This window comes from Camelus ferus, chromosome 9, assembly GCF_009834535.1.
Source record: "Camelus ferus isolate YT-003-E chromosome 9, BCGSAC_Cfer_1.0, whole genome shotgun sequence".
Classification (NCBI taxonomy): domain Eukaryota; kingdom Metazoa; phylum Chordata; class Mammalia; order Artiodactyla; family Camelidae; genus Camelus; species Camelus ferus.
In genome coordinates, this window is record NC_045704.1 from 15,669,810 (window position 1) to 15,687,972 (window position 18,163).

The 18,163-nt window shown below is 52.7% G+C and overlaps 1 protein-coding gene and 1 non-coding gene across 3 annotated transcripts; both read left to right on the plus strand.

The window, feature by feature from the left end:
- The first annotated feature begins 975 nt into the window (after positions 1-975).
- Positions 976-18,107, plus strand: ERCC2 (ERCC excision repair 2, TFIIH core complex helicase subunit). Of its 2 annotated transcripts, XM_032485804.1 has the most exons (23): positions 976-1,131; positions 1,449-1,548; positions 2,662-2,739; positions 2,819-2,881; positions 3,058-3,171; positions 7,234-7,350; positions 7,448-7,564; positions 7,875-7,998; positions 8,095-8,191; positions 8,366-8,499; positions 8,581-8,749; positions 10,622-10,740; positions 12,926-12,995; positions 13,090-13,159; positions 13,263-13,364; positions 14,388-14,451; positions 14,986-15,107; positions 16,526-16,618; positions 16,720-16,792; positions 17,026-17,096; positions 17,194-17,337; positions 17,451-17,594; positions 17,976-18,107. In XM_032485804.1, the coding sequence occupies exons 1-23, from the start codon at positions 1,127-1,129 to the stop codon at positions 18,066-18,068; spliced, it is 2,283 nt and encodes a 760-aa protein (XP_032341695.1). In that variant the 5' UTR covers positions 976-1,126; the 3' UTR covers positions 18,069-18,107. The 2 variants fall into 2 exon arrangements, with proteins under 2 accessions (XP_032341695.1, XP_032341696.1); XM_032485805.1 differs by lacking the exon at positions 1,449-1,548 and having other exon boundaries at positions 979-1,131.
- On the plus strand, positions 5,218-5,356 carry LOC116666132. Its single transcript, XR_004322981.1, has one exon. It is a non-coding gene; the product is annotated as a small nucleolar RNA SNORA46 (small nucleolar RNA).
- Positions 18,108-18,163: the final 56 nt, after the last annotated feature.

Sequence of the window (18,163 nt, forward strand, 5' to 3'; positions counted from 1 at the left end):
GAAGATTGGTTCTGGACTGCTGCGGATACCAAAATCTGCGGTTACTGAAGTCTCTCATATAAAATGTCGTAGTACAGTTTGCTCTCTGTGTCCTCGGGTTCCGAATCCGCGGATACAGAGGGCAGACTGTGAGGGACTTGAGCGTATATTCACTGAGCCCCTACTCTGTACATACCCTGTACTGGGTGGCAAAAGGCATACAGCGGTGACCAAGACAGTTTCAGCCCTGCCCTCCTGCCGCTTACAGTCCGATGGGGGAGACAGAATCATCCCCAGATAATGAGGACCCAGAGTGGGCAGGGCTGGGATGGGGGCTGAGCCAGTTAGTGAGGTTGCTGACATGACCCTGAGCCTTAAGAGATGCTACAGAAGTGCTCCTTGCAGTGCCATGTACAAGGAGAACAAACTGGGAAGAGCAAATACATGTGACGTCAGGTGGTTGGGAGTAAATCTTGGTGTCTTCTATTTCAGAGAAGTTTCTGTTCCCCATGTCGCACTCCAGCACCATCATGCTGCTTACTCTTCTGCTTTCTACTTGCCTCCAATGGTGTCCTTTTTGCCTGCAGCGTCGTCTCCCCCACCTTATCCTACCTCACTCCTACTCCTCACCTTCAGTTCTCAAAGAGACAACTCCTCCAGGAAGCCCTCCCTGATCCCCCAGACTGGATCAGGAACCCTCTCTGGCCTCCCACATTCTAGCCCTGGCTACCTTGTTAAAGTAGGGGGGAAAGGAGGTAGGAAATCTTAATATCTAGAATATAATAGGATGAAATTTAGTATGTATTCGCTACTCAGATAATCTGAACAGACGCAGGAAGACCAAATCCCGTTGAGTGGGATCGATTCTCTCGGTTCTCTTCCTTTCATGTTTTGTTCTTGGTACTCGGTGATCCTCAGCTATGCCTTCGGCACCACCTCTCCCGGAGCCCGCCCCCCTACCCCTGCTTTTCCGTGCGCACGCGTATTATCCCGATTTACGTCGCCCCCCAGAGTGACGGGCGGAATCAACCAATGGCGTCGTGACGAAGGTTGAAGTAGCCCCCTCGCGGTTGCCCCGCGGATCCTGCCTTTACTGAATATTCATGAAGGAGGCGGGTCCACGCTGCTTCAAGCCGCGACTGGCGCCATGAAGTGAGAGGGGATCTGGGGTTTGCAGCTAGCGAGCGGGCGCGGGGGTCTAGAAGATGCGGGGACCCGTGGGCACGCTTCGGGTCCCAGCGGGACGAGAGGAGGCTGAAGCGGTGGGGTGGGGGTTGCCGCGGTAATGGGGATGGTCTGCGGTGAGATGCCAAAAGGACTCGGAGGCTCGGGGGAAACGGGAGGATATCCGGGACGACCAGCAGGCTGGTGCTGGGCCTGTAACCTCTCTTGGCCCGACGACAGGGGAGTGTGGGGGCTGGAGAGGGGCTGAGGGGATGGGGGACTGACCCGGCAGCCCCCGCCGCCAGGCTCAACGTGGACGGGCTGCTGGTCCATTTCCCATACGACTACATCTACCCGGAGCAGTTCTCCTACATGCTGGAGCTCAAACGCACGCTGGATGCCAAGGTGGGTGGGCTGCGCCCGCTGCTGCCCACCTGACAGGGCTGCCACACGTGCGTCTTAAGACTGAGATTGCAGGACTTCTAGCGTTTAGCAATGAGGTCTTTGGGAAGCCAGCACTGCCTACTTCCTGATGTGTGAAATAATAACATTAATAATAACAGCAGCAGCTAACATTTATCAGAGACTGAGCTGCTCAGTAGTTTGGTTAGGAATACATAGACTTTGGAGTTGGCTGCATGGATTGGAATCCTGGATCCACAGCTGTGTGCCCTTGAGTAAATTACTTAATCTCCCAGTTTCACAGTTTTCACCTTTGTAAAATGGGCATGGTAATAATACCTACCTTCGAGGTTAATATGAGGGCTGTATGGGTTAATTCACTAAGTCAGGCAGTGGTTCTTAACTGGGGACCATTTTTGACCCCCAGAGGACATTTGGCAATGTTTGGAGACATTCCTGGTTGTCCTGCTAGTGGAGTGGGGGCTGCTACTGGCATCTCGTAGGTAGAGGCCATGGATGCTGCTAAACTTACGGTGCGCGATCGAGTATTATCTGGCCCCAAATGTCAAGTGAGCTGAGGTTGAGAAACCCTGGTGTAAGACAGTGCCAGGCACAGAGTAAGTGCTGTGGAGGTGCTTGCTAAATTAAAAGAAAGAGGGCTCACTACCTGTCAGATACTATGCTAAATATTTAGGCCCCAGTTTCTCACTAATCCTCGTAGTCATGCTATGAAGAAGAGCTTATTAGGGCCATTTTAGAGCTGAAGGGTAGGGGTGGATATAGCTCAATGGTAGAGCTAGCATGCATGACGTCCTGGGTTCAATCCTCAGTACCTCCATTAAAAAAGAAAAAAAAAGTAAAAAAAAAAAAAAAAAACCTTAAAAAAAAAAAAGAGAGGGTACTGACACCCAGAAAAGCGAAGGCGCTTGCCTAAGACCACTCAATAAAAGCAGAAATGGGGTTCAAGTCCACTACCCCTGGGTCCAAGACTTTAAACTGCTGTGTTGTCCTGCTTTTCCAAGACGGCATTCCTGGGGGCGAGGGGATGGTCCCCAGGGTTTGTGTCCCTGAAGTTCTGAGAACCTGTGCCTTGTCCCTCCTGCCCCCAACACACAGGGTCATGGAGTCCTGGAGATGCCCTCAGGCACTGGGAAGACAGTGTCCCTGTTGGCCCTGATTATAGCATACCAGCGGGTAAGTGACCTGCTGGGCCCTTGGAGGGAGAAGGGGGAAGAGGCTGGACAGGGGCTGAGGCTGAGCGTATTGTCTGCAGGCATATCCACTGGAGGTGACTAAACTCATCTACTGCTCGAGGACTGTGCCTGAGATTGAGAAGGTGAGCCGGGCCCAACCCCATTGCTTCCCCACTCTCCCCTAACTCGTTGTTCCCAGGTGGTTGCCGTTGTAGCTTTGAGGGTGTTTGGAAAGCTGGGGAAGGGGCTGGGGCCTGGCTGGGCGGGAGCTTGTGCTTTCAGTGAGGCCAAGTCCCCCCTCCCTCCTCAACTGGAACAGGTGATTGAAGAGCTTCGAAAGTTGCTTAGCTTCTATGAGAAACAGGAGGGCGAGAAGCTGCCGTTTTTGGGGCTGGCTCTGAGCTCCCGGAAGAACCTGTGTATTCATCCTGAGGTGAGTGTTCCTTCCTCCCCTTGCCCTCATCCTCAGGGTTGAGGAAACTCTTCCACCCAACCAGGAGTCCTAAATCCCCAGAAGAGGCCTCTCAGGGGGATATGCAGGGGCCGCACAATTTCTTTTCTCACTCATCAAATGCCTACTCATGCATGGTTCATGGCCCAGGCAAGCACATCTCCTCCAGGGAGCCTTCCCATTTCCCCTAACCTGGCATAGGTGAAAAAGGCAGCCCCTGGAGTCTGGCAGGTCTGGTTTCTTGGCCTTGAAATGTACTAGCCAGATACTCTTGCATAAGTGATTTCTGCTGTCTGGGCTTCAGTCCTCCTTTCTGTAAGATGGGGATAATGAATTACTTGCTTCGTATAGTTGTTGATAAAAGATTGGGCATGGGCTGTTGAGGGCTGGGCTAAATGGATGAAGGTACACCCATTAGTACAGACTTCCAGTTATGAAATAAAATGAGTCACGGGAAGGTAACGTACAGTTGGTGCTCCATGCCTGTGGATTCGGAACCTGTGGATAGGAAGGGCTGACTATACTGTGCCGTTTTATATAAAGGACTTGAACATCTGTAGTTACTGGTATCCGTGGGGTGGACCTAGAACCAATCCCCCTTGGATCCTGAGGGGCAACTCTACTGCGTGCTGCCTGTAGCTCATAATTCTTTGTTGTGTATTTGAAAGTTTCTAAGAGGGTAGGGTTTGGGGTTTTTGTTTTTTTTTTAAGTTTCATTCAAACTTTATTTCAAACACTTAGACGTAATGAGGAACTCTAATACTCTGTGTGGTGTGCCAGTAAGTTGACAGCTGGCTGACTGGCTCTCCAGGAAAAAAAAAAAGTATCCATGTACATATATACATAATTTATAAATTCTACTGATACAAAGAATAGGTAACAGACAACTTAGAAATAATAGTGAAACACAATACAATATTGTCAATTCCATGTAGCCACTTGTTTCTCACAGACTGCTTTTGTTGATTTTTGCTAAATTTTTATATGTATAGTTAACTAATGAGTATAGTTCTGACATGAATGTTGCCTGATAGTTTTATGTTTTTTAATTAATGTGTAGCTCATTTACAATGTAGTGTTAGTTTCTGGTGTATAGCATAGTGATTCAGTGATACAGATATATCCATTTTCATATTCTTTTTTGGTTATAGTTTATTACAAGCTATTGAATATAGTTCCCTGTGCTATACAGTAGAACCTTATTTATATCTATTTTATATATAGTAGTTAGTATCTGCTAATCCCAAACTCCTAGTTTACCCCCACCTCCATTCCCCTTTGGTAACCATAAGTTTGTTTTGTGAGTCTGTTTCTGTTTTGTAAATAGGTTCATTTGTATCATTTTTTTAAGGTTCCACATACAAGTGATATCATGTGATATTTGTCTTTGTCTGATTTACTTCATTTAGTGTGATAATCTCTAGGTCCATCCACGTTGCCGCAAATGGTATTATTTCATTCTTTTTTACGGCTGAGTAGTGTTCCATTGTATATATAAGTACACCACAACCTCTTTATACAGTCACCTGTCCATGGAAATTTAGGTTGCTTCCATGTATGAAAGTAGACCTTAAAAGTTCTCATGATAAGAAAAAAAATTGTAACTATGTGTGGTGATGAATGTTAACTAGACTTAACTGTGGTGGTCATTTCCTTATATCTACAAGTATTGAGTCATGTTGTATACTTGAAACTAACATACACTGTTATATGTCAGTTACATCTCATCAATAATAAAAAAAAAAAGATTGGGCGAGATAATGCATGCATAGCCCTTACCGTATATGAAGAGCTAAAAGAGTATTAGAAATGATAGTGCTATTAATGTATATATTGGCATATGATACCTAGAATATTAGTTGTTATTCAATTATGTTCCAAAACCATTGGGCTTACTATGTACCAGACACTGTTTTAAGTGCTTTACGTGGGGTAACTCTTGGAATATATATTGTGTAACATTATTTGTGAGAATTTTCGAGAAATGGTACAGATGATGGATAGTAATTAAAGCAAAGTGGCCCTCCCAGCACTGTGTTTAAACCTGTGGATGAGAATTTTCCCCATTCTTGGTTATGCTGTAGTGCCAAAAAATCCCTGCCTCTTCCTTGCTGCACAGCTGACTTTGCGTCATTCTGCTGTTGCTACGTGGAGTTGAGGAACATAACTATATTCAGCCTTTGTTATCTGATAGCAAGGATGACTGGGATATATGAAAGCCTCCACAGGCTCTGGAGCAAAATGTCAAGATCTTTTCTTTGAAATAAAAGTTTAAATTATGAATTTAAACTTAGAGCCATCAATTAAGAGGTAGCAAGTAGTAAATGGATGTTATGTGTGTGCCCAGAACACTGTCACGTGGTGGTTCTGTCCCCCTTAGGAAAGTAAGAAATAGAAAATGGATGAAATGGGTTAGGTTTTCTGGGAATGTGATAAGACTGGCATAAGCAAATTTACACTATATTTCTGGAAGGATCTTGGTTGTCTCCAGAGATGTATAGTGATCTGGGAAATGCTAAAGATTGGGACAGGTATCTTTCCATCTCAGTGCTGTTCCTCCATATGCCTGCTATCTTGGAAGGACTTAAAAGTGTAACTGATGGTCTTCGTTTGAGCTGACTTGAGCTCTTCAAAATAGATTTGCCGCTGAGTCTCTGCTTCAAACTTAGTTAAAATTTTCCAAGTTTTAGAATACCTTTCTGTGGGAGCATCCATGACACTTTTAACCTGTGTACCTTGCATGACGTATTTGTATTACCTGTCTCTAAAAATTAACACGTAAAGGTATTTAACAAAAAGAGAAGTAGCACAGGTCTTCGTGAGAGAGGAAATGTGAAAGGGAAGGGTAGGAGCCTCAGAGACTTCACTTTGGTGAGGGAAGCTGCTTTGTTCTGAGGAAAGGCATCCTCGGGCTGTGATGGGGCCACCAGCAGGGCCCAGGCAAGGCAGGTTCTCAGACAGATCAGAACCTCCTCTGTTGCTTGGACCTTGCCAGGGTTCTGGCTGTTTCAGCATTTTAAAAGATAGAGCAGTTATTTATTTCTTTTTTTCTATTTTTGATTAAGGTTCTTTGTTTTGACTCTGGAAATATTCCCAAGAGTAAAAGGAGACATTGACTAAGTTACAGTAGAACAGACAATGTGTTTAGCTATGTATTCGAATATGCAAAATTGAATCTCTTTCCTTAGGATAGTTTTATAGTCACATTACTGAGAATAGTTCTGTCCCTGAAATAGCCATATATAATTTTTCCTATTTTTTTAAACTTTTATTCTGGCTACTAATATTAAACAGTTGATAAGAGAACTCGCGTTGTATCTTTTTTTTTTTTTTATTGAGTTATAGTCAGTTTATAATGTGTCAATTTCTGGTGTAGAGCATAATTTTTTCAGTTATACATGAACATATATTTATTCATTGTCACATTCTTTTCACCAGGAGCTACCACAAGATCTTGCACATATTTCCCTGTGCTGTACAGTATAATCTTGTTTATCTATTCTATATATACCTGGCAGTATCTACAAATTTCGAACTCCCAGTCTGTGCCTTCCCACCCACCTCCCCCTAATAGAGCAGTTATCTTTAATCTACATGCTAAAGAATCTTCAAGGCTTAATGTTTTTTCAATTGAGATGTCACTGACATTATATAGGGCTTAACGTTTTAAAAATAATAATTTAAAGGGGAAATGTATAGCTCAGTGGTAGGGTGTATGCCTAGCATGCACAAGGTCCTAGGTTCAATTCCAGTGCCTCCATTAAAGATAAATAAATAAAAGCCTAATTACTTCCCCCCTAAGTAAATAATTTTAAAAATAATAATAATAATAATTTAAGAGCCTAACAATTGTACCCTGTACTGAGTTTCCAGGTGTCTTAACTGTTTAAAAATGAAGCAGGTTGAGGCTCATGTTTTCCAAAAATGCCAGAGTCTCACCCCTCCCAGACCGACCGGCGGCCTCCCATCCCACCTAGCCATTAGGTGTTGAGTGGTCGGGTTTCTTGGCCTCTCTCACTACTAAGATGCTTCCTGGCCCCCCAGGTGACGCCCCTGCGCTTTGGGAAGGATGTTGATGGAAAATGCCACAGCCTCACGGCCTCCTACGTGCGGGCGCAATACCAGCAGGACCACAGCCTGCCCCACTGCCGCTTCTACGAGGTGCCTGCGGGGGGCAGTGAGGAGGGAGGCAGGAAGGGAGGGCGAGGCCGCTTGTAACAGCCAACCTCCCTGACCCCCATGTACCCTCTCACCCCAGGAATTTGATGTGCATGGGCGCCAGGTGCCCCTCCCTGCCGGCATCTACAACCTGGACGACCTGAAGGCCCTGGGACGGCGCCAGGGCTGGTGCCCATACTTCCTTGCTCGATACTCAGTGAGGAGGCCGGCAGGGTTGGGCAGATGGGAATGTGAGGGTTGCAGGCTGCCTGCCCATCTGTCTGTCTATCTGCCTAGTCTGTTTGTCAGTCTGTCTCTATCCATTTGCTTATATTCGTGGCTTGTCTCTGGCCTCGCCTCGCCTCTGCCTGCCTGTCTGTGTCTGTCCATCTGCCTCTGTCTCTTTCCTCGCCTCTGTGGGCCTGTGAGGGAGCTAAGTGGTAGTGTCGTATGGAGGTGGGGCGTCAGGGCCCTGGGGTGGGTGTTGGCAGGTGGGCTGGGGTAACCCTGCCCCCCTCGGCCCCCAGATCCTGCATGCCAACGTGGTGGTTTACAGCTACCACTACCTCCTGGACCCCAAGATCGCAGACCTGGTGTCCAAGGAGCTGGCCCGCAAGGCTGTCGTAGTCTTTGATGAGGCCCACAACATTGGTAAGGAGGGACCCAGGGCGGGGAGCCGATGCCAGCCCCTCAGACTGCCACTCTGTCCACCTGGCTGAGCCCGGCTGTCTCCCCCTTCCTTTCTAGACAATGTCTGCATTGACTCCATGAGTGTCAACCTCACCCGCCGGACCCTGGATCGGTGCCAGGGCAACCTGGAGACCCTGCAGAAGACAGTGCTCAGGTGGGGGTGCTGGCGACTGGTAGACCCTGATGTCTGTCCTGCCCCCTCCATCCGCCCTGACCTCTCCCAAGTCCCTGTTTTCTGCCTGACCTGCCTCCCCCACCCCAGAATACCAGCACCAAGCCGGTGCCCCCCAAGTGAGCCCAGCTCTTCCCACACCCCGTCTCCCCACAGGATCAAGGAGACGGACGCGCAGCGTCTGCGGGACGAGTACCGGCGCTTGGTGGAGGGGCTGCGGGAGGCCAGCGCCGCCAGGGAGACCGACGCCCACCTGGCCAACCCCGTGCTGCCTGACGAGGTGCTGCAGGGTGAGCCGCCGCCCGCCTGCGGCCACTCCCCCCACCCAGTCCACCCGGAGGCCCCAGATGGCTGACCCCTTCTCCCCACAGAGGCGGTGCCTGGCTCCATCCGCACGGCCGAGCACTTCCTGGGCTTCCTGCGGCGGCTACTGGAGTATGTCAAGTGGCGGCTGCGTGTGCAGCACGTGGTGCAGGAGAGCCCGCCCGCCTTCCTGAGCGGCCTGGCCCAGCGCGTCTGCATCCAGCGCAAGCCCCTCAGGTGTGCCCTGAGCAGCTGGGCCGGGCCCTGCCGGGGGTTGAGGGGGGATTGGGGCAGGCTCCGAGTGCTCACCCAGCCTTGTCCCCTAAGCCTGTGTCCTGGGGTCATCATGTAGCCGACATCAGGAATAAAGGAAGAAGGGGGGGGTGGGGGGGCACGTATGACACAGTAGGTCAGAGCCCGCAGGTCCAGGGGCAAGATCGGAGCTGGTCTTGGGGCCCTGTGTTGGGCAGGGGCCTGGCAGGCAGCCCATGGCTTGATCAGATAATTTACCTGGGGAGAACCTGATGGAGGGGCTGTTTACAGAGGGGCGGGCAGGATGGAGGAACTGATGGGGTGGCGAGGGCCCTGGCCCTTCCCAGAGCTCAGAAGTGTTTCCACCTGGGGCTGCAGGGGTAGTGGAGGGAGCTGCCCTGGAGAGGGGCTCCTGACCAGGTGCAGAGAGTTGGAACTGGGAGAACATGCTGTGAAACACTCCCCCGGCTCATCTCCCCCAACCAGTGCCTCGCATTGTCCCCCCAGGGCAGGAGTATTCCCTCAGTGCAGTTTGGGGTGGGGTGGGTCAGTCTCCCCATCACAGAACAGGCAATGAATGGACCTGAGAGTGAAGGTGGAGTTTCCTGTGCTTTTCCTGTGCTGTTTTGCATAAGTCATTGGTCTTCTCTGAACCTCAGTTTCCTCCTTTGTAAAATGGGTAGGGGGTCAGTCCCTTTACTCCCAGATTTCTGTGGTGGTTAAATGAGAAAGCAGCAACACCGGTAACTTACTGGGTCTTGAGCACTGGTGCAGAGCTAAGTGCTTTATGTTCCATATGGAACAGAACCGTAATAGTGTCCTCGCCTTGTGCTGCTGTTGAGGATGCTGTGTTCCAGAGAGGGGAAGCCATTGCCCAGGGCCACACAGCCCTGCGCAGGGTAGTTGTGACTCAGGTCTGTGGGGCTCTGAAGCTCCTGGCTGCTCTGCCTCTGAGGGGGTGGGGCAGCCCACAGTGTGGCTTCGCCTTTCTCCCCACCGATGGGAGACTTGTGAGGACAGAGGGGATCTTAGCCATGTGCCACTTGTGCCCTGAGTGCCTGCTCTGTGATAGGGACACAGTTGGTGACTGAGAGCCCTGGCCCTGTCCCCCTGAAGCTCACAATCTAGGTGGGGAGACAGCTCGTCCCAGACAGGGATGCCCCCAGCTGGGGTGGGGGGGTCCTGGAGGCTGAGGGAATGCAGAGGGGGCACCTGATGGAGCCTTGTGGGTAGAGAGGACAAACTTGAAAGGACGTTCAGGAGGCAGGTTTTAAACTTGACCGTCTGCCTGGCTTCAATGCCCAGTGCTATTCCTCTATGACCCATCCCTGAAGGGTGGGAGCCTCAAGCCAGCCTGCGTGACCTTGTGTGTCCATGATGCTGTTGACATTGTGTGGAAGGTTCTGTGAGGCTGTGCAAGATTGTCATCCGTGAGCGTGTGGGACTCTGATGCTGTGTGTGTCACCGAGGGTGGTGGGTGTGACTGAGACATTGGGAGAGGTTCTGGGCCTCAATATATGACTACATGGCTGTGCAGGAGTCACACTGTGACTGTGGGATTCTGGGGGTGGCCGTGGGTCTCTGGTTTTGGCTGAGAACCTGCATTATGCGAGTGACTGCATATGACACGACCCTGTGACTCTGATCAGTGCTCTGGGTGGGCCGCCGCACAGCTGCGGCCTCATGTGATGTGCAGCTGTTCAGCGTGGGGACACAGAGGTGACTGAAACAGACCCAGTCCCTGCCCTCGGGGAGCTTCCAGGCAGCTGGGGAGACAGTGAGGGGAGCCTGCTGGTCCTGTTGGAGCTCATCACTGCCTCCCCTCACCCTGCCTCACCACCCCCGCCCCCCCGCCAGATTCTGCGCCGAGCGCCTCCGTTCCCTCCTGCACACCTTGGAGATCGCCGACCTGGCCGACTTCTCCCCTCTCACCCTCCTCGCAAACTTTGCCACCCTCGTCAGCACCTACGCCAAGGGTAAGTGATCTCTTCCTGCCTCTGCCGGCCCCTGGCAGCTGGAATCAGGATCCGGTGGAGTCTAGAGAGTTGCCTATGGGACTTGGACATGCAGGATCTTGTAGGGCTGTGCTCGGGAGTTTGAGCTTTATTTTGGGGGCAGTGAGGAGCCACGAACAGTTCTTGAGCAAGCTTTGTGCTCAGATTTGTGTTGGCAAAGGTTCCCTATGGCTGTAGCCTGGAGAAGCACGGGGTTGGGCAGTGGTATGAGGTGTCTGCTCACACTGGGGTGGTAAGGAGTTGGACGTTCTGCTCCCTGTGGCACTGGGGAGCCATGGCGGGTTCTGAACAAGGGAGAGGCAGGGTCAGATTTGTGCTTTAGATTGACTTTTCTGGGCATGCTTGGTTGAGGCAGGCAGGGATGGGGGCAGGAGAGGAGGAGCCTGAGCCAGGCCAGGAGGGAGGGGTTGGAGAGAGATGTGGGAGGTAAAGGGGGGACTTGGTGCCTGGGTGCGGGGGGCCCCGGAGGGAGAGGAGTGGAGGTTGATGCTCAGATTTCCAGCTCGCCCCGGAGAGGAGAAGTGTTGTGGAGGCTTTATCGGTCAGCCTTCCCTCCCCTTCCTCAGCTTTAAGCTGGCTGAGGGCTCAGTCTGATCCCCGGGGATTACTCCTCTATCCAGGAAACTAGGTCAGGCCTACCCGATGTCCTGCGGCAGCCTTGGCAAAAAGGTAGAGAGTCCGTCCCCACCACCCCAGGGCCAATCAGCAGCAAGTCTCCCTGGAAGCTTCCTCCTGTGTCCATCTCTCTGTCCACCCCATATTTTTCTGTCTTTCTCCTCTCTTCCCCATTTCCCCGTCTACCAACATCGCATATTCTTTTCCCTGGAGCATCCTTCCCCGTTTTCCTCAGCCCTCAACTGTCTCCCCCTCAGCCTTCAGTTCTCCGCTCAGTAGAGATGCCTCCTCTACCTCCAGGAAGTCCCTTCTGACTCCCAGGCTAGGTCAGGCCCCCTCCTAGGCTCTGCTGTCCCAGCCCTCCCCACCTGGAGTGGTCACTCCATGGGACTGGACTGTGAGCCCTGAAAGGACAGGACCAGGGCCATCTCAGTCGCTGCTGCATCACCAGCACAGGGCTGGGCACAGAGGACTTGATGACTTTTAACAAAAATTTTTACTAAGTGACATTGAATATATGAACTCATTCATTCATTTATTTGTTCAACAAACGGGCCAGGTCCAGCACCGGGGAAATGGCAGGAACCAAGACAGACCTCACTCCTGACCTTCCAGGACTTACATTCTGGCAGGGAAGACAGGTAGCAAAGATGCTAACATAGGTAGGGAAGATAATTCCAGAAAGTGACAGTTTTTGTGAGAAACAAACATGTCACTGTGTTGGACTATGCTTGCAGTGGTCGGAGTGGCCAGGGTGGCTTTTATGAGCAGCTGACATTTGAGCTGAGTTCCAAATGACCACATGGAGCCAGCTGCCTTGGGAAGCTTTCCAGGCAGTGGGGCAAGTGCAAAGGCCCTGGGGTAGAATGAGCCTGGTGGTTATGGAAAGTTAGGCAGGAGGCCCGTGAGCAAGGAGGAAACAGGGTCCACATGGCAGGATCCCACAGACAATTCTGGACTCTGAGAGGGGTGTGGGGGGCTTCCAAGCAGGGGAGGGTTGTGACCTGACTCAGGATTTCATAGGGTCTGCCTGGCCGCTGTGAAGGGAGCAAGGGTGGGAGCGGGGAGCACAGTGAGGAGACGACTACAGTAGTCTAGGCAGGGGGGTGATGGCGGCCAGACTGGGCAGGGGGTGGCAGGAGTGGTCAGATTGCAGATAGACTTTAGAGGCAGAGGTGACTGGCCTCCTGATGGCTTAGACAGAAAGGTCGTGGGAGAAGGCTCCAGGCTTTGGCTTGGGTGTCGGGGTGGGCCCCTGTGCCCTGGGGAGAATGAAGGGTGAACCTTTGGTGCTCTTGGCTCAGGTCCTCCATGAACATTTGCACAGATGTCATGTGGGGAGGAGTGAGCAGATTGGGGTGTGTTTTGGACTCAGATGCCTGGGTTGTATGTTTGGGGTGCTCGTGGCTGGTCCCATTCACTGAGGGAGGTGGAGGAGGGGGACCTAGCTGGAGGGAGAAAGCAGGGGAGGGAATGGCCAAGTGGGCATGGTCCTGACTGGTGCCCGGGGGATCTCACCGGCCCCCTGTAGGTTTCACCATCATCATCGAACCCTTTGACGACAGGACCCCGACCATTGCCAACCCCATCCTGCACTTCAGGTGAGACTCGACCCCAGAGGGAGTGTGAACGGCCCCCAGGGGCCCAGCCCCACCCCCCAGCCTGGCCCTCACCACCCTCATCTGCTCCCCATAGCTGCATGGACGCCTCGCTGGCCATCAAGCCTGTGTTTGAGCGCTTCCAGTCCGTCATCATCACATCTGGGGTAAGGACCCTTCCCCGCCCCAGCCCCCATCACTGTACTGGGGAGAAGGGGTCCTGGTTCCTGCCCAGTCCTGCTAAGATTCCTCCTGCTGTCCCTGCTACAGACGCTGTCCCCACTGGACATCTACCCCAAGATCCTGGACTTCCACCCTGTCACCATGGCAACCTTCACCATGACGTTGGCCCGGGTCTGCCTCTGCCCCATGGTGCGTGCTAGAGGGTGAGGCGATGGGGGAGGGGAGATGGGAGCGAGGGCGGGAGAGCTTTCTAGCTGCAGGTACAGAGTCTGGATTCAGACAGACTTGGGCTTGATGCTGCTGCTCCCTGTGAGTGTAACTCCCTGAACCTCCGTTTTCTCATCTGTGAAATGGGACTGCCCTCTCCCTGATCTCCCTGGGTGCTTGAGGGGATTTAGTGAGATAGTGGGTGTGAAAAAAGCTTGTGTGGCCCAGGGCCTGCTACTTGGTTAACGTGGCTTTGCCTGGCTCATCATCTGGCTGTGACCTTGGTAAGTGACCCTTCCACTCTGCCTCAGTCCCCTTCTCTGTAAAATGAACATCATAACACAGGCCCTCAGTCCCATACCAGAAGTCCTGGGACCAGATATGTTTTAGAATTGAGAATTTTCCAGGCCTTCCAGCCTGGGTGTGGAACAGTCCCAGTGGGGTCTGGGTAAGTCCCTCCAGTGAAAGTTACATTTCTGCCAGCGTTTCAACGAGACAGACTAAGGGAGATAAGTCAGGACTCTGAATAGGCTCAGGGCAGGGCAGCTTTTGCTACTATTTGAGTTTGTGCCAAACACCTGGCATTTCCAGAGTACTCTGGCTTTTTGAATTGCCCTTCAGGGATCGTGGACTGGTGCTGACCACACACTGCATCGTGCTTTTGTGAGGTTGCTGGTTGGGTTGCACCAGTGGCTTTTGGGGTGGTGGTGAGAGACCATACTGGAACTGACTGGCCTGGAGGCCGGGGCTGGCTACAGGGCACTTGCTGGTGAGACACATGCACGGACTTGGGTTCAGCTTCGACTCTGCCATTTATTTGCCGTGTGACCTTGCTTCTATGAGCCTTAGGTCATCTTTGCCATGCAGATAACAGGGCAGCTGAGGGTTCATTCAATGACACGGTGTCTATAAAAAGCTTAGGACAGCACGAGCAGGCATCTGGCCCTCATACATCAGACAGATTGCTATTGCTTGACTTATTATGACCTCTCTTGCTGTCTCCAGATCATTGGCCGTGGAAATGACCAGGTGGCCATCAGCTCCAAATTTGAGACCCGGGAAGATATTGGTATGCTGCCCACGGAGGGTGGTTTGTACGGGTCCCAAGATGGAAGGTGTGTCAGTCAGGATGGGCTAGGTCATGCTGCAGTAACAAATACTCCCTCAAATCAAAGCGGCTTAACACAGAGATTACTTCTTGCCCATAGTACTTGCCCTTGTGGGTTGGTGGGGGTCTGCCCTGTGTCTCCTCATTCTGGGAACCTCCACTATTGAACCCAGCACTGTGGTGGCAGGATGTGACGGGAGGGAGCATGGTGAACCATGCACTAGTTCATAAAAGTTCTCACCTAAAAGTGACACACGGCCCTTTCTGCACTCATTTGATTGGCCATGGCAAATCATGTGACCACACCCAACTTCAGGGGGTGGGGTGCCACTGTGGATCTGGTGGGAGAAGTGGGATGTGGATGAACAGCCTGACAGATGCCTCAGTGGGGTTTCTAGGAATTCCATGTTCAGGACAAGGCAATAGACAGGAAAGCTCTGAGAGGGAGTCGGAGAAGGACCAGGCCAGGAGAGTCCGTCCTCTGACCCCTTGCAGCGGTGATCCGGAACTATGGAAACCTCCTGCTGGAGATGTCCGCTGTGGTCCCCGATGGCATCGTGGCCTTCTTCACCAGCTACCAGTACATGGAGAGCACCGTGGCCTCCTGGTACGAGCAGGTACGCCCAGCCACCCACGTTTGGGAAGGCCCCCTCTCAGCTTTTGGCTCCATTCCTCTATGTGTTGGCCTCATTCCTCTTGTGTTTTAAATGGTGACATGTGTCATAGGTAACAGGACAGTGTATAAAACACAGATGGACAGTTTAAAGAGTAAATAGTGTTCACTCCTGTGCCCTCCTCCCCTCACATCCATGTTAAGAACTAAGACATTAGTGGCCTCGCTGGGTCCCTTCCTCAAAGGCATACCCCTCAAGAGAGGTGACCACACCCCACCTTCTGGGTTCCTTGTTCCCTCTGCTCTCCTCAGGGTCACCCTATGACTGTGTCCCTCCAGCACGTATGGCTTGGTGTGAGGACACTGGGTAGCGGGTGTGTCTAGCTGGGTGCAGCACTGCTAGGGGAAGGTCCTGGAGAATTAAGGCTGGACAGAGTGTCAGGGCAAAGAGCCTGCAAGAGCCCCTTCTGGGGAGTGGGAGCACAAGGTCATGGGACATTCTGGAAATGAGGCTCATCACAGCTGAGCACCCAACAGGATGTGGGTGGGGGCGGGGCACCCATCCTTTCTGATTCTGAGCACACTCAGGAGTGAGTTAGAGCAGGCACTTCTGTGGGGTGAGATGAGCGGACCAGGCTAATAGGTGCACCGGGGAGTGGTGCCGGTGGGGGTGTGTGGGAACCTCAGCCGCTCACAACCAGGACCTTGGTCTTGTCCTCAGACTGGTTCTTTCCACACGGGAAAGGTGGCTGCTGGCCACCTGGGCCCCACATCCTGAGTACCTTTTGTGTTCTATTTAAGAAAACTTTGTCTACCCCAGGCTCACAAAGATGGTCTCCTGTGTTTCCTTCTAGAAGCTTTGTAGTTCTAGCTTTCATGTCTAAGTCTGTGAAGTACCTCAGATTCACCTTTGTGTATGATGTAAGGCAGGGGTCAAGGTTCATTTTTTTCCCATGTGGAAATCTAATCGCTCCAGTTCCAGTTACTGAAAAGAGCTCTCCCCACTAAATGGCACAAGTGACAGTTTTGTCTCACTGGTCCATCCACATGTCTGTCCTTGATCAGTACCACACATCTCTTACAGTATCAAATATGAAATTTCAAGGCAGCCTCTGATTGGCTTTGCCTGGCCTACATCAGCCTCTCCACCAATCACCAGTTGCAGGGTGGAGCATCCTGATAGGCCATCTTGAGCCACATGCCTGTCCTACTTGTCTGAAATGTTCCCTACCTTGACCACAGGGTTTTCCAAAGAAGTGAGGCTGGACAGTGCCACCCCCTACCAAGTCTCCTATGGGCAAACTAAGAAGTGGTTCCTTTTATGGGAATCCAGGGCAGACTTGAGTTTAACCAGGACTCCCCTGTCCTTCAATCCACCTTCTACCAACCCACACCCTGACCTCCCTGGTGTCCTCCCCTAAGGGCATCCTCGAAAACATCCAGAGGAACAAGCTGCTCTTTATCGAGACCCAAGACGGGGCTGAGACCAGCGTCGCCCTGGAGAAGTACCAGGAGGTGGGTATTATGGGGGTGGGTGCCAGAAGTTCGTTGTGGAGAGGGGCCAGAGGAGACAGCTCTGAGGTAATGCATCTCATGTCCTGGCCTTCCCTCCCCAGGCCTGTGAGAACGGCCGTGGGGCCATCCTGCTTTCGGTGGCCCGAGGCAAAGTGTCCGAGGGAATCGACTTCGGTGAGTGGACTAGGCTCTCCCCTCCCTGAGTGCCTTCGTGGGGCCCTGGTCATTTCTGCTCCCGCAGGGGGCCACCCACAGCCTGGGCACGCACCTCCCCTTCCCTCCATCCCTGGGCATCTGTCAGGGCCCCTGGGGGGACACCTGCTCAAACAGTGGGATCTCCTGGGCCACCTGAGGTCAGCCCTCTCCAGCCGGCCACAGTGGCAACCCCTCTCATTCCCCCCACCCAGTGCACCACTACGGGCGGGCCGTCATCATGTTTGGTGTCCCCTACGTCTACACCCAGAGCCGCATTCTCAAGGTGAGCAGCGCCTGGGGTTGGTAGGATGTTAAGGCCTCCGTGGGGCCCTCCCCCCGGGACTGTGTGAGGGACATCTCCCCCATCTCCACACCCACAGGCGCGGCTGGAATACCTTCGGGACCAATTCCAGATTCGAGAGAACGACTTTCTCACCTTCGATGCCATGCGCCATGCAGCCCAGTGTGTGGGACGGGCCATCAGGGGCAAGACGGACTATGGCCTCATGGTCTTCGCTGATAAGGTGCGGGCTCAGGGGCCTCTGCCAGCCAGCCTGTTGGCATTCTTTTCCCAGAGGGGGAGGGGGCCCAGGCCCCCCACATCGGTGTCCTGACACCTTCCCTCTCCCACTCCCAGCGGTTTGCCCGGGCGGACAAGCGGGGGAAACTGCCCCGCTGGATCCAGGAGCACCTCACGGACGCCAACCTCAACCTGACCGTTGACGAGGGGGTCCAGGTCGCCAAGTACTTCCTGAGGCAGATGGCACAGCCATTCCACCGGGTGAGCCCGAGGCAGCTAAGCTCCTCTTCCAGGAAGGTCCCTTGGCTTTCTCCCCGAGCCCCAGCCCTCCCCCGACGAGGAGAGGTTTGTGTGCATCCATGTGCCAAGCCTGGGAACTGGGGGGGAGAGTCGAGGACAACAGATGTCAGCGTGTGTCTCCTGTGGGAGCCCTGAGCTGGCCCCGGACACAGCTCTCTGGCCACCGCCCCCTCCCTCAGCCTGTCTTCTAGTTACAGGGATGGGATGCTCTGCTTATACAGGTGTTTGACGTTCAAACATCCTGTCTTGTAGCCACCTCCTGTCACTACTGGCCAAGTTGTGGACCCCTGTGTTGGGAAGCGCAGCAGCTGTCTGACACCCCCCTTTCTCCCTCCCCTTCAGGAGGATCAGCTGGGCCTGTCCCTGCTCAGCCTGGAGCAGCTGGAGTCAGAGGAGACGCTGCGGAGGATAGAGCAGATCGCGCAGCAGCTGTAGCGTGAGGGGGCTGGGACCATAAAAAGTGTTTGTGGTGACTCCGAGTCTGACCTGGCCCTGGATCCGGGTGGTTTGGAGGGCACCTTGAGGGAGGA